Here is a 17,155-nt window from a genome sequence, read left to right on the forward strand (position 1 = left end):
GTTCATAGAGGAAATCAGTTGATAATTGGTAAGTAAAACCTGTGTGAGTCACCTGAAACATGTACAACGACTTTTCATCAAACTGAGAATAGAAGCTGATTAGTCTCACACAGGAGTCGGATTAAGTTCAGATCGGGCAATAATTGGGGTAGTGAGATATGATTTCTGCTGAACATGTAGCAGCTCAGCTTTATAACAGGCTGGTAGTATAATGAGGCATTGTACTGGGACCTGCCAATATCCAATCAAGTCTGAGCTTGTGGCAACAGTTGTTGAAAGTATCGAATACGTGTGGATTTCGGGTGAGCAATATGTTTATTGAGAAGGTTGGCAGCACATGTATGGATGTAAAGAGACTGGGGGACAATTTGTGTGGGAGATTTCTGTGTGTTTGTTTATGGCCAAGCTTTTAGTATACATGTGACAACCATTTGATGAGAATGGCCATTGTCCAAGAAAGTCATGGTCAAGACGTAGGTCTTTTTCCTCAGCACGTACGTTTCTGATTTGATGAAGTTTGAACACTGATGATTAAGTGTAAAAATGAGAATGAGGTTTTGATAAACAGGTGCAGTTAAAGACTTCCGCAGGAAGCACAGAATTGGTATAGTCAATTTTTTCAAATGTCTATTCATTAAAAAAATTTTATCCTTTAGTTAAAAATCGTGAGCATGACACACGGAAATGTAGTGTTCTAGTTATACATATGTTATTATTTTGTTAATGGTCTATGAACTTGATTTGTAAAGAATTTTGACAAAAGAAATTCAGCATCATATTTGCTGAGAAATATGATTGATAAATGATTTGGATCTGAACATGATGAAGCTTGGTGTCCCGTGACTGTGAATGCCATAATGAATTTAAATGGAATCGTGTTTCCATGGTAACCACGAAGACAGCTCGTTCCATCACAGGTGTTGTTAATGTTTATAATATTCATAACAGAACTGTCAGACCGACTGAATTAAAGGTCTTTTAGAGAGAAAAAACTAGGCATTATTTATTTACCGTGTCTGTCAAATGGTTCTCGGTGTGCACGTCCCGGCAGATGTTACAGGGAGCAATAATACCAGGTAGATTAGACATTGGCGAAGGTCGGCTTAACATTAATGAAAGCTTGGTGGCTTATCGGTCAATTTGATCGAATTAAAATAGACTCTGGATGGATGAAGGTATTATTTTGTTTGTGTTTTATATTTTGTAACACGATGGGTAACAGTGTCTCCATTTTTAGCAGTTTTGAAATTAATGTTGGTTGAGGGTAAGTGTTTATGTTGCTTTCAAAGGACAGTTTACTTATGATTTTGGAGGAGATGAAGGGGATTGGGATTTAGCTTTGGATGAGGGTAGGGAATTGAGTTGAAATTGATTGGGATTAGGCTTGGAGGAGATTGGTTATAGGTGTTGGAGGAGATTGGTTGTAGGTTTGGAGGAGAGTGGGTTTAGGCATAGATGAATTTTGGAGTTTAGGTTTGTAGGGGATCAGGTTGACAGAGGGTTTGTGGATTGGGTTTTGTCAGGAGTGTGGTGTGAGGGATTTCGGTGTTGTGACTGAGGAGGGTAGTTGTTCTCACTGGTAGGAAGAAAATAGGAATTGGTTTTTAAGGTGAGTGCACGACTTGACAGGAAAGTGTGGTACTTGGTGTGGGGTGGGTGGGCTGTGACGGTGGGGTGGGTTGGCTGTGACGGTGGGGTGGGTGGGCTAGTGGCAGTTGGGGTAGGTGATGTGGGGTGGGTCAGACAGTGGCTGGGGTCTGTGGGCAGATGGTTGGATGTGGCATCAACGGTCATAATGATGATGTTCTTTTCTTTCCCGTATAACATGAGGTCATGAGGAAACAAAGCACAAACACAGAAGACATGGTCATTCAATCAATGCTATAAATTTGCATATTGAGGTGCAATAAAAGCAAGTTTCCTGACAACCCTTATGAATAATACATGGATATTCTCCCAGCATGAGAATATCCCTCTACTTGAAACAGGTGTGTTGAAAAAGCAGGATATCGATAACGTCCGGAGACGCACAGCGCAGCAACCTGTGCAGCAACACAACTACGTTGTTGTCCGAAGCCCTCAAACAAACACGTCAATACACCCATGTCGTCGTATTTAGAAAACCTGGGACAACCACCTCAGTCAAGACACTGACCATGATCAGGTGGTTTCTTCTTTTCAATCAATATCCCATTGTCGTCCATAACACATACATTTCACTCTCAGGCTAAATGACCCGTGATATCTCATCAATTTCATACTACCTTTTGTAGTGAGATATTTTTTATCATGACACTTGTCAGAATATTAAAATAATGTTTACAAGTTATTAAGAAGAGAATAGCCTGTCAAGTCATATTCCTGAGTGATAGATGTTCGACAGACTTGTCGTATGTGACAGGCGTTCAAAACATTTCTTGTAAGTGTTTTCAGCGCCTTCCATGGCCGTTATTCCCATTTCATGGTGTTGTTCATTTGAAAGATGTATTAGGAGACATTGTGACACTAGGGTGAGTTGCTACCCATTTTATCACAGCGATTGTTTACCAGCCTGATTTATGAATTTATAAGGGGTTCTTTAGTGCTGAGATAATGAGATCTGGAACACACTTCAGTGTTGTGTACTCAGGAACATTAAACGTCTCGTACTTTTAAGAATTATTTAATGACAAGCCGTATTTCACAATAAGCAAATATGGGTGGATTGTAATGATCGTTGCCACATAAAAATGCGAGTTAAGTATTCCTATGTAAAGTAAGACTATGTTAGCTTGATCTCACTGGCTGTAACTATGTACTTTTCAACTACCTTACAGAGACTCACTCACTCACTCACTCACTCACTCACTCACTCACTCACTCACTCACTCACTCACTCACTCAATGTTCATCTAGCCTTCATTCAGCTGAGCTGAAGCCATTAAGAAACAAATGTGTTAATGTCCAAGTCCTGAGACAAGAACAGCAGGTATCGTCTATCTCATCCTGATAATTCACTCTTGTCCTCAAAGTTAAAATAATATCGTTGTTTCACTTTGGTGTACGAGGACTCCATTGTATCCTCAAACCAGCCCTGTCACTCTGGCAAGTCTGAACTTTCTCCCCAGGTAAAGCAAACATTCGTCACATCTAAATGACAGGCCAACAACAGGAATCAATTATCAAAATGAAGAAAGCTCAAGCAACACAAGTAATTCATATTCTTATATTTACATTCTGTCAAATCTTAAAATGGATTCACTCACCCAGAAAAAAATTATCTATTAAGGGACTCCATCTTCGGTACTTTTGAAATTAACGTAGGTAGTGGCTATTATCGTCTCTCCAGGATTTCTGTCTCCGTCAATGAGTGGGAACGAACCCTGTGTCCAGCCATGACATCGTTAGGAGGGAGGTTAGCGGGAGTGATGTGATTGCTATTGACAAGGCAGTCTGGGAAATAGGCTACCTGGCTCCATGTTACCTGTGTTACCTGTGAAATGTACGTCAACTCGTGTACATTGCTGGTGACCGGTTGTCCATTACATATGGCCTAGTTTCACCTGCATCATTCCATCGCCTGGATCTCCAGGACACGACCTGTCAGGACAATATGACCTGAAGCTTATTTATTACCTGAAGCTTATATATTACCTGAAACTTATTTATTACCTGAAGCTTATATATTACCTGAAGCTTATATCTTACCTGAAACTTATTTATTACCTGAAGCTTATATATTACCTGAAACTTATTTATTACCTGAAGCTTATATATTACCTGAAGCTTATTTATTACCTGAAACTTATTTATTACCTGAAGCTTATATATAACCTGAAATGTATATATTTCCATGAAGCTTATATATTACCTGAAACTTTACATTACCTGAAACATATATTACCTGAAGCTTATATTACCTGAAACTTTACATTACCTGAAACATATATTACCTGAAACATATATATAACCTGAAGGTTATATATTATCTGAAGCTTACATATTACCTGAAACTTATATATTACCTGAAACGTATATATTACCTGAAACATACATATTACCTGAAGCTTATATATTACCTGAAGCTTATATATTACCTGAAACGTATGTATTACCTGAACCTTATATATTACCTGAAGCATACATATTACCTGATACTTATATATTACCTGAAACGTATATATTACCTGAACCTTATACATTACCTGAAACTTATATTACCTGAAGCTTATATATTATCCAGGTATTTCTAACAGAGGTTGGTTAGCTAGCAACCTTGTTATGACAGTAAAGCTGTCAATGGTTTATGACCTAGTTAAACTTGGAAATGTTTAGTCATTCTGATTTCTACATAAAGTTAAGTCAAAATTTCAGTTAAGAATGTGTCTGTTAATGATGTTCTGCATAGGTGTTTATCCCCTATCTCTGTCCCTTATCCTGTAGGGTTTCCAATGGAGCAAGGGGCGGTGGGGTAGCCTAGTGGTTAAAGCGTTGGCTTGCCACGCCGAAGACCCGGGTTCGAATCCCCACATGGGCACAATGTGTGAAGCCCATTTCTGGTGTCCCCTCCGTGATGTTGCTGGAATATTGCTAAAAGCGGCGTAAAACCAAACTCAGTCAGTCAGTCCAATGAAGCAAGTGCAGGTGCTTGTCATCTCATTGTTCCTGGTACCACAGAGGCCTCTATTGCAATGCCATGTCCCGATCTCTTCTCAGAATTCTTTAGTATCATATAAAGACAATTTAACGACAAACATGACAACAAATCCTTCCACTCACTACATATTTGTCTATCATGCTGTCTACTTGTCTATCATGCTGTCTACTTGTCTATCATGCTGTCTACTTGTCTATCATGCTCTCTACTTGTCTATCATGCTGTCTACTTGTCTATCATGCTCTCTACTTGTCTATCATGCTGTCTACTTGCCAATCATGCTGTCTACTTGTCTATCATGCTGTCTACTTGTCTATCATGCTGTCTACTTGTCTATCATGCTGTCTACTTGTCTATCATGCTGTCTACTTGTCTATCATGCTGTATCATGCTGTCTACTTGTCTATCATGCTGTCTACTTGTCTATCATGCTGTCTACTTGTCTATCATGCTGTATCATGCTGTCTACTTGTCTATCATGCAGTATACTTGTCTATCATGCTGTCTACTTGTCGACAATAGTCATCGCAGTCGGGAGACTGTCATAGGTGTTTCAGTACAACTTGTTTCTGATTCATAACTTGAAACATGTGAATTGTGTACATTTAGAAATGTTTGATGTCTTTCGTCCACTAAAGACTGCAGGTGATATCGGTTTTGTGATATCATGCTAGTGATCATGTACCATCATGTGGGTAATCTTGTCATTTCATTAGGAGAAATCTAATTGTGACTTTTTCACATATTTAGCCTTTTTAAAGAATTAATGATCGATCTTCAAAAATACAGCCTCTACCTTTAATAGATTTAAAAAATAGAATATGGCCTATTCCATTACTGGGACAATAGCAGCAGTGCCTAATCTTCATGGTTTATTCATGACATAATGATTTTCTTTCATAAACGCTGTACATGATTTCCCTGGTCATTAAAATGTAATTAGCTGTAATTAACTGTTGATTAATGGGATTGCATGCAAGTAGGACAGAGACTCCACCTTTGACATGATGCCACTGCATCCCTTCAGAAGTAGCCATGTTTGTAATACCTGCCCACCACACCTTGTTTCTCGTTACAGGTGTTTTGTTGTTGTCTTTGGAAGATCGGTCTGTGTAAAAGATGAAAACTTCTTCAAATATATTTCTGTAGATTTGATGAAATAGTCATTGTGAAATTTTCATGAAATGTTACTTCAGTTGTGTTTGTGCTAATTGCATATAAAAGTTAAGAATGATATTTATTTGTATATGCCGTGTTTTGAGCACCTGGTATCATCACCGTCTGATAGTGATCGTAAACACATGTTTAAGACAGTGTACAGTTAGACTTTGTTTCAAGCAGAGGTATCTTAAGATTAAGGGGGGAGGTGGATTAGCCTAGTGGTTAATGTGTTAGCTCATCACACCGAACACCCGGGTTCGATTCCCCACATGGGTACAATGTGTGAAGCCCATTTCTGGTGTCCCCCGCCGTGATATTGCTGGAATATTGCTAAAAGCAGTGTAAAACTAAACTCACTCACCCACTCTTCAGAAAAATATAAAAGGTTTTGGTTCATGTGTGTTCCACGTCTGTCTATTGATAACCAAACCGGTCGATAGCTCGAAACACTTGTGTTAGTTGGTGAGTCAGTTATTCCTTTAAGTCATCAAGATTGGACACAGCAAAGTTTTGAGTCTAAAGTTTTTCTATAATCCTTCATTCTGTATCACAAATAGTGTTAATGCTTGTTCAAATAGACTACTCCAATTCAAGTCAATATCCATACAAAACATGCACTTCGGACACATTACCCAGCTAACCAGATTACTTTTAAGTGGAGGGGTATTAAAAGATGAAATGAAACTGAATGAAAATGAAAAAAGAAATCTTATTTTCAGTGGTGTACATCAAGCGAACAATGAGTTCGCGGTATCTCCTTAAAGGCTCAGTCCAACCCATCATTAATCAATTTTAATAATCTCATACGCATGACAGGAAAATTGCAACAGAGGAAGAGAATAATTGATTTTCAAAGGTAATGTGCTACTGGCTTTGGAGGGAAATCCTAAACTTCCTCCAGCTTTGTGTTCAGTGTTGTGTTGATGTTCTCCGAAAATACATTTCAGTTAGATGGATTCATAGCAGACTAAATATGTTTAGGAAAATAAAAATGGAAGGAAGATATTTTTATTGAGGTAGAATGTGAATGTTTACGCAGCAGTGTTCCAGATGGGGCTGTAAGTGAACCAGTTGGCTATATAAACCAGGGGCTGATAGCATGAGCATTGTCTTGGAGTCGGTATGCTCTGTGTCTGTTGTATCCGCTGTGGTATCTCAGTGGGGGAGAAAATTACCCTTTTCTTGAGTGTAGACTAGTACAGGCAGGCAGACAGGCAGACAGACAAAAACAATCTTGAGCGTGATCATTATCTCCATTTTGCCATTAATTGAGTCGGGGTTTTCTTTAAACTGGTATATTCAGGTGAGGCAGACTAAATGTGTATTGCTTGGTCACAATGGCTGTGGGCTACTAATTTCTTTGATGCTTGGTCAGTATGGAACATGGCTGCTCCGCTCCAGAGTACACCAATTTGTGCTTAGATCATCAACAATTAGTTGCTCGTCACGATATGGCTGAAATATTGCCGATGTGACGTTAAATATTAACTCACTCACTCACTCAACAATTAGTTTAGTTTGCAAGGCTTTATACTTTATCATGCTTCAAACTTTATGTCGTTTAAAACAAATACCATAGTATCACAAAAGATATCTCAGGGAAATGGTTAGTCTTTAGTTAAAGATTAGTTTTTCTTTAATATTCTACTGATTCTATAAATTCAAAATACATCCTTTGAAAAATTAAACCCATCTTGATCAATGATGTGTTTACTGAAAAGTTTTCAAATCTACAAGAAGTTAATTGTCAATGCAGATACGAACATGTTGATGGTTAGATAGACTACCATGTGTTCCACCCTTAATGTAGTGACACTAATGACATAGGCCTTCAATAGACATAAATGGCCATATATTAAGGGTGATGTCACCCATATAGATATGGGTATTATTCTATGGGAACTCAAGCATGGTTTGTTGGCTGTCCTAGCCTATTGATTGACAAGAAATTGACATGATATCAACGTAGATTAGCTGGCAACAGGGGGTAGTCAGTCATGAAATGAACAATACTGGATTGAGATAGGATAGTTTGTTTAGTAGATTTTGAATAATTGGTTCATGAATATACAGGATCAGGAATATTATAATATTTAGTGGTATATCCGGTTTCGTGTATGAAGTAAATATATATGTAAAGAAATCATTGTATCCGTGTAATTGGAATATTTATACATGTTGAAAATGACAATGTTTATGAAAACTGTAGTTTACAATTAAAATATTGGTGAAGAAATGATTGTTAAAATTATCTATTTTGTTCTTGGCCTGATATGTATAAACAAATTCTTAACAACTAGAAAGCAATACTTAAGTGTGAAAATAAGTAAATTAACCTTTCCTGTAATAAGTATCCATAAGTTAGTCATGATTTGTAATAATAATTTAAAAGTGAAAGACATACTTATGAAAAATATGAATAGAATAGAAAACTGTATTTGAATTGAATTTACCAATATGAATGTTATGTAGCAAGAAATAAACATCCTTAGTGTAATATATTATCCATTTTCTGTCAACTACACTTCATTTCGATGCGTGAGTAGACGCAATATGATTGTGAATTCTTTGAATAATGTGGACCAAAATTATGATTATTGATAACTGCCAGTTGTCTGTGGTCTGTGTTTGCCACGATTAGGACCCCATCGCGGGGGTCGGCTTATGCACGAAACGTACCATTTTGACACTGATTTTAAGGGTCAAGTTTGGGGGTCGTCTTATCTATGGGGTCGGCTTAACTACGATAATATACGGTACATGTAAAGTTGTCCTTCTTAACAAGCAATACTTATAAAAAGTTCAGGATTTGTTCATGATATTGTTGAAGGAATCCACAGACACAAGTCTACAAGTCTGTTTCAAGAAGCATTGTATCTGGTGTGTGTTGACATGTATATGTCCACGGCTTAACAAAGTGAACTCATTTTTAGTTCATGTTGTGAAACCCTTGATGGAATCCATGTCACTCAAGGTATTGGTGAGAACACTATACTATCCTAAATAAAGGGAGACTTCCTACTGGGGACAATAGATGTCGTTAGTGAGCTACCTAACCACAAAATAATGACCATTGTGTCATGATAGTATTATTACCTGCACCCAAGGTCAGTACCCAGTGATTGCCATCGAAATGACCTCACAACAAGAAAGGCTTATAATGACACAGAGCCACCATCACAAAGATGGGCTCTGTTACGGGACGGGAGCCAAGGGGTGGAACACAGCGTGGACTGAATGAACGTTTTGACAGCTGAAATATTGTCGGAATTGCATCACAACGCTCGTGAGTCTCATTAGGCGTATAAGCAGCTGTGGAAGTCTTTCATGTTGAAACTAATTAGAGGTGTTCTTGTGCCGAGGTAGGAATTGGGTGGGACTGATTTTGAACACGTTGGAAATTTGGTCAAGTGAAATTTGAGTGTTATAGCTGCGTGGCATGTTGAGTTGCGATGATGTTGTTTAGCATGTGAGATATTGTCAGAGTTTCATGACAACATGGATATATTCTCAGGTCAAATCTGTTGATTATGTCAGAAGTCGGATATATTCACCTGTTGTTCAGCGTGTGAAAGCGTGTTTGTCTTCACGTGATAACGTATGCCACAGTTGGACATGCGATGGGAAAGCTACTGTTACTTTTTTATTTATTTGATGGTCAGCGTTTTCTAGATTGTTATGATACATTTGGAAGAAAGCATACAGTTCAGATAGAAGTTCTCGAAAGGCATTACGTGCATAAACTTTCATAAGTGCAAACTCCTTCTAAAAATTGGACATAAAAAAATTCAGAAGACAGCAAAATGCTTCTATGTTGTTGAAGGATATGCTGAATAATTCATTATTGTTGTTAACGGACATTGTGGTGTAATAAATGCTGTTAGTAATGTCAGTAATGTCAAAAAGCCTTTTAGATTTTAGAGGAGAGAAATGTATTGAGTAATACAAGATTTCACAGATTATAAGTTAGTCCATGTCTTAAGTATCTTGGATATCTTTCTGAAGTGTTCATCTTCAACAAACAGAAACATGAACAGCAGTATCATTTTGATGAAGTCTTGATTGGTGTTGTTTTTGTAATGCACACAGACATGCAGTACCGATCTTAGATATCCAAACTCCCAAAGAGGACCCTTCAGACGTATAAGTGTATGATAACTAAAACAGCTTGGCATTTGTTCACATTCAGCCTTGACCTTTCTTGACCTGCGATAAAGGACATTGATGGTACACTCAAGTAGCGTACTCTAGCAGCGTGGCAAGAAACTAGATCTGTATCAGGCCGATGCTATTGATGTTCCTCTGCATATTATATTTTCAATGTCAGATCCAGGTACCTGATCCCCCCCGGAGAGTCACCATGTCGCCATACAGCGCCATTGATCAAGGCCTTGAACAGTTCAAAATAATGACAGACTTAAACAATATCAAAATTTCGACTTCCCTTCTTATATTGTGAATAATGAAATATGTGGAAGTTTGGAATATTATGTGATAGTACTTCATGTTACTGCAGCTGATTTGAAGTATATTTAAAGGGTAATTCTGTTGGTAACAGAATTTGAAAATTGACAAATAATTAAATTAGAAATATCAAGGAAATGTACAAAAAACATAATAACAAAGTCTTGATATGTAGAAATATAATGGCTAGTATTGCTATTATAAACGAGAAAATAATCATACCTTATTCCTGAAGTAAACTCAAAATAATCGGTGAAGACCAGAATTCCTTGAATCAAACAGATGGCTTTGCAAAATAAGTACTTAACACCCATTGGCTTCAAAATCAGTGACATATGACAATCTTTTCAATTTTAGTGCGACTTCTGAAGGAGAATGTATTTTTTCAAACAGATTCTAAAGTCGGCCAGGCTCCTACTTGTCATTAAGTGCGTAACGCACAGTCATTGATCACTTATTGACAAAGTAATTTGTATTTTGGGAAAGTGTTTAGAAATGTTCTAGCTTGAAAGGGAAGGTAACATTTTGCAGGGTTTCTCCAAATGGAATGTATATCAATCAATCAAGTCATTTACCCAGATTACAGAGAAGCAAAGACCAACCTGGTGTATTGCTACATATCAGTCTTGTCTGATGCATGTGACCTGTTAAAATAAATGTCATTAATTTCAGTGAAGACTGATGCTGTTGCACAGCTGTCGACGTTCCAAACAAACAATGGCAGGATGATTCATACTGTATGATTATATACATTGTTGTCCTGTATGTGTCGTGTTCGACTGAATATACGTTATACAACATCATCACAAATATGCAAACCTTTCGTTTAATTCTTGTGTTATTTGCAATAGTTTAAAAAAAATTGATTTTGTAATGTGAAACTCAACTTGTGGTTATAATTAGACGTTACACCTAAGAGAAAAATATATGTTTTTGTGGAGTTCAGGGTTTAAATACGTATCAAAACCTGCTTGTAGGAAAAGACAAGTTAATTCCTTGCAGATGGACAAGTTCGTACCATTTGAGCCTACATGTTACATTGTACAATGGTGGGCTGCGATGATTGATGCTCACTATATCAGTCACTGGATTGCCTGGTCCAAACTGGATTATTTACTTGTCACTGATATGTAGCAGGAACATCGGTGACTGTGTTGTTAAACGACAACTAAATAAAAATATCGAGTGACATTTTTGTGTGGATTTACAGTAAATTCATTTATGAAATGACCCATCATATGATTTATTACGCTGCAACAAGTTTACCCACGATGCAAGTGAGGAAATAGTATACTGATACCTGACATTTGCAGCTCAGGGCAGCTGTTTTAACTCACGTTTCATTGGTCTATACTTGGTACTAATGAGAAGAAAACTTATATTTGTCGCCGATCCAGTGGCGACTAAATTTGATTTGAGTAAGATAAAGGAATTGAATGTCCTAAGTATTGCCTGTGGGCTATAGTGTATGCAACAGAACGCTCGCTAAACACCTGTGTGTGGCGGACACCATGTGTTGTATGAGAACTGGCAGAAGTCATTTAGAAATTTGAGCGAGTCGTGGACACTCTATACTCTGGGACTAATCTGTCCACTAATGTGTGTTAGAGAAATTAATTTGATATCTTGAGAAATTATTTTAATCGGCTGAATTTTGAATAGAGTCTCATAGGTTTAGGTTTAGATTTTGGGTTGACAGAAAATAGTATCGTTAGCTTAGAAATGAGAGAGGGACTTTCAGGAAATATAGTATGAATATATTGATTTTGTAATTTAAAGACTTCATATATATTTCATAGTCATTATCTGATTAATTGCTTGGTTAATTTTGTAAGTTTTGTTATTCATGAGAAAGAGAAAATGAGTGTGTGGTTTTTGTTTCATAAGCATGACTGGAAATTGTGACGATACACGGGTAAACCGAGCAAACAGCAAGAGGTAGAGAAGACTATAGAAGAATCAATTACATGAATTACCATTTAGTAATTTGACTTTTAATGCTATTTCTTAAGAATAATGTTGTTTAATGTCTTGGTTGTGTAGAAATATATCGATACGAGGGGAAGGTGACGTCAAGGAACAAATTATTTTGGAATTGGTGTCAGTTTTATAGAAATGGAATTCCTTCGAAGAGACAACATCCATTATCTTGTAACCAGGCACTTTTCCAGTTAGACTGAAGGAAAATATGTCGGAGAAATTCCAAACATTCACTTTTCAAGAATGGAGGAGGAATATGATTCTGATCGAAGCATCATGTGTTTGGATGTCTGATTCCCCCTGTTTAAGATCATTATCAATACTATACTCGTATCACCAGACTGTCCTCCCACAGTAAGCAGACGCATCATGGTAGAACTGGAATACTCTTTCAAAGACAGACATCAGTTCCTTTTTTCCACATAATTATAGTGTTTTTAATCACTGTACACACAATTAGAAAATATTCTTGTGAGGATCACAATACTTTTCTTTCCTTATGTATTCAGGTGTATTTTCCTGAGAAATAGCATTGATTTTGAAGTCTACTGATAACAGATGTATAAACTAATGTTTATCTTTGGTTGTCATGGAAACAGATTGCAGATATATACAGATCTGACAAGCAAGGCACTTATTAATAATGATTATGCGAAGGATTACATCATAGACAAAATCAACAATACTTCAGCCTCGAAAATCAATCCTATTTTACAGCAGGTGGTGAATATGACAATATTCGTGGACAGGTCATGTGATCGCACTGTGATGGTCATGTGACCTAGGTGTTGTGGAGATTAATTATGCATGTGCTTTGTAAAAAAAGGAAGTTGTAATAATTGTTGGTCAATATCATTCTGGTGATATAATGGCAATGACATTGACATCTGCATAATTATGTTCTTATTTCATTATATTGGGGGAAAACAGGCCATGTTTCAATATGATATTCAAAATGTACCTTATATGGACTTTTTAAAAGCCTTTAAAAGTATGATTTGAACTCAATTTGATTGATGGAGGGCAACATTTATTGTGAGTACATCGTTTATAGTATACACACGTACTTCCACATTACGCTCTTGTCATGTTATTAACCATTGGTGGTGATACGTCATGTTATTAACCATTGGTGGTGATACGTCATGTTAACCAAAGGCAGATCTCCAAGGAAGGAGCTATAATGAACTTGTGTAGGTTCCGACAATATTTACAAAGAACGTGATCTGACCAGATAGCCTTGTTATTAATAGCTCTGTCTTTATAGGACAAGTTATTTATGTTTGCGAGCGCAATCATATTTTCTTGGCATGAGTAACCATAAATTGATCCTGGAATCTTTTATTGATAATGGACGGTTCAGATATTGATGTCCAATCGTTAGCGAGCTGATTGTTAGGATTGTGGATGTTTTTACGATTCATCATCTTCATCGGCCCAGGGACTAATTGGTAGCGAAATGGACACTTTGTATGGAGAAAAGATTTGATATAATGGTAATCGCTGCATTTCTTTTGCAACGATCAACAGTGTTTGCGAAATACAGACAATCAATTTTTCTTTGGTTAGGTGTTGATAATACATCTGAAAAATATTTATTGCTTTTTCAGTTTGCTATGAAAATATGGTTATAAATTCTGTTGCTAAAATCTCTCTATATTTGTAGCGCGCAATGACTGAGAGGGTTTGTGCTACATAAAATACTTTGTAAATACTGGCATAAATACTGTCGTAAACTCTATGGGTATCCTAATAGTGAGATTCCTGGTGTCGGAAGATGACGTGCAATAAGCCCTATAAATAGTCTACTATTGCACATTTGAATGTTATGGCAAAAATAAATTTTTATACAAGGTGCAAAACTTTCTGAATTTGCTCCAAGTCAGCTTTGAGGGTATAAACGTCACGCTGATATTCTGCAAAATGTATCTTTCATGACTGGCTGAATCACCCATGAATGAATCTCCAGTGAATTCCCAAGTCAATACTTCTAATCAAATTACATCGCCACGGTAACGAATATAAACATCAGATCTCATAGCATCTAAAAGTGTTTACTCACGGACACCAACATGAATTAATATTTTTCTACAATATCCGTCTTTGGCGCAGACCGATTTTGGTTGTAATCATAATTATTTCTGAGGAATCTTCACACTTTGGTCAGAAGGCAGGAAGCAATCAAAATGTCTGTGATTGAAATCTTTATGATTTTACAGCTTTCGGAGATTTTGTCATGTGATAAATGTTGGGGCGAGGTTTCAGTCAGAGTTTCCCAAATCGGATTTGTTTTTTTATTGATATGACAATCGTAAGTTCAGTTTCATGTGATATTACACTCCACAGCATCTTAAAATCGGTGATTAGTTATTGAATTTTATACAGTGTTGATGATTAAAAATATACAGTTATTAAAGTCTTTTGATATAGGATATTCCCGGCTGATGATCAGCGCATGTATGACAAGCAGTGACAGTTTTATTACAACACAGAATTATTCATTAATTTCACTGTTTCTTGCAGAGGTTCAAAATAGCAAAACTTATCACCATAAACTATTTTTCAAAGTTAAACTAAACAGCCTGGCATTAAACAAACAGTGGCACTTTGATCTTCATACTTGATGGATACGTTTGTCCAAAATTCAATTTTGTTTTACAGCTGTGTTTTATTTTCACAAAATTCTCAATCTAGTTATCAATTCTGAAACTTCTAAGATAGTTTTGGTGTTGAGAAGTTCTAGATAATTCAGCACTTACCTTGATAGATTGAAAGTTTTGGTGAAGATTTGAAATATTTCGTGGTCAAAGGGAGATAACTCATGGACTTGAATCAAATGAGGGGAAAGGACAGGTGGAATGTGTAATAAACACGAGAAGGAGGATCTGTATTTTAAAAAAAGGAAAAAAATAATTACTTTTCAATTAACTCAAAATAAAAGCAAGAGAATTTGATTTGGGTTTAAACACACTGCCATACCTTGGCAAGTGTTCTATACATTTTTTGCAAATTGGTTGTAAATTGGGTGAAAAAATGAATAATTGAATTGTTTTGTCATTACTTGAATAGTTTTTAAACAATTGCAAACGTTTTACATTATTTCGTTCAATATATTGAAAAAATGAACCAAATGAGATTTAAATACATCTTAGCAACCTTTGAAACATGAAGAAGTTCCTTGCTCATTGTGTTTATTGCCTCCAAACTAACATGCAATTAAATTCTCATTTGAAATAAAATGCAGTTTTATTAGATTAGGAAGTGATAAAGAGGTGCTGACTAAGGGATTTGCTTATTATTTTGTCATTAGGAAGCGAGAACGGGCTTCAAACGTGTTCACAGTGACGTATGAGGAGGGAGAAGTAGATTAATGGCCATCTTTGCATGTGGTAATTTCTCGGGAGGCTTTGATGAGCTGTTGATTCACAGACATATCTTTTAACACATTGTCTTCACAACTTGGTGAAAAACATCAGTTAAAACAAAAAAGAAGTCTGTGTGAACTGTTCTAGGTTGGTGATTGGCCAGACTTCATTTCATGAAAGGTCAGAACAAAGGCACTGAAAAACACAATTCTCAGATGAAAGGTTTTTGTAGTTTTAAGGGGCTGTAGGGTAGCCTTGTGTTGAAAGTACTTGCCCAGCACACCAAAGCAGGTTCAGATCCAAGATTGTGTACAATGTGTACAGCAATTTCTTGATATATCTCCAAGGTTTTGTCTTCTGCAAGAGTTGGAGCGATGGAGCATATTTGTGGTGTGTGAGAACAGCCAGTAAACTGTGTCGTAAATCATGGACTTTTCTAGATATGGATTAAGCTCTGTGTAAATGGAAGTGTTATAACTCTGTTTTTCAGAATGATAATGTTTACATTGTTTCTTGCAGCAATATCGGCACTGTCATGGAAGAGGAAGCCACAGAGTCAGAGTGTGGCAGTCGGCGGCAACGTCACGTTCCATTGTGAGATTAATGAACGAGGACAGAGGACAGTGATCTGGCATGACTCCGCCTACAACATCTTGTTCCAAGGTCGCGATCGCTTCAATGCACCACCTAATTACATCATTCAAGGAGAATTTAATCTAGTTATAACAAATATCAAAAAAGAAGATAATAGACAATTTATATGCAATGTGAAAGATCTCGGGCTTGAGTCGGCAAATCTGACAGTTTTGTGTAAGTATTAATGTCATTGTTTTACTAATTTTTTTATTTATTTTAATAAATGTTATTATGTCTGTGGTGAAATGAATAAGGAGAACTCTTTTGGATAAGTTACATAGGAGTGTAAAACTAAAGATTCCTGTTTGTATTGAAATATTGAAACAAACTTTCAGAATTTTTACCTTAGGAGGTTGTACCTGAACATTATTTAGTATGTTCAGAAATTACAGAATTTAGCATGAGCAATGCCGTCTCAGGGTCAGGGTCAGGGTCAGAGGTCAGAGGTCAGAGGTCAGGTATTGAGCTTTAGGGGTCAAGGTCTAGGATGAAGGTAGAGATTGAAGGGTCAAGTTTAAGGGTCAGTGAAATATAACATTTACACTTTACAAAATAAAAAGAAAAGAAAAAAAAGTATAACATTTACATTTGAATAAGACCTGAACAAATGTAAATTGATGTAAACTGTCATAAAATATTTCTACCTAAGCTATTTCTCTTAAGCTTTTGGATTCAGAAAATGTGTATTTTATTTTGCCAGTGCCCCCGGATCCACCAAGCATCGAGGCCAATGCCACAGGAAATCCCTACCGGGAGAACCAAGTCCTGGGCCTCACGTGTAAATCAAGGGGAGGCAACCCAAACCCAACAATTCGTTGGTTAAAAAATGGACAAGTTCAATTGGACAATATTATAAATAACCCAGCCCCGACAATAGGGGGGGTATCGTCTAGTCATTTAGCTATTGTGTTAG

At 36.7% G+C, this 17,155-nt stretch overlaps 1 protein-coding gene across 3 annotated transcripts in view; it reads left to right on the top strand.

The window, feature by feature from the left end:
* The window catches only part of LOC124255507 (hemicentin-1-like), a 97,914-nt gene that overhangs the window by 21,978 nt on the left and 58,781 nt on the right, over window positions 1-17,155 (top strand). For all 3 annotated transcript variants that reach the window (XM_046689442.1, XM_046689443.1, XM_046689444.1), the window contains exons 2-3: window positions 16,126-16,416; window positions 16,943-17,155. The exon at window positions 16,943-17,155 is cut by the window's right edge and continues 96 nt beyond it. In XM_046689442.1, coding sequence (XP_046545398.1) covers window positions 16,126-16,416; window positions 16,943-17,155 — 504 coding nt within the window. The remainder of the gene's footprint in view (window positions 1-16,125; window positions 16,417-16,942) is intronic.

This window comes from Haliotis rubra, unplaced genomic scaffold (genome assembly GCF_003918875.1).
Source record: "Haliotis rubra isolate DU_JTF1 unplaced genomic scaffold, ASM391887v1 Scf600, whole genome shotgun sequence".
Lineage (NCBI taxonomy): Eukaryota > Metazoa > Mollusca > Gastropoda > Lepetellida > Haliotidae > Haliotis > Haliotis rubra.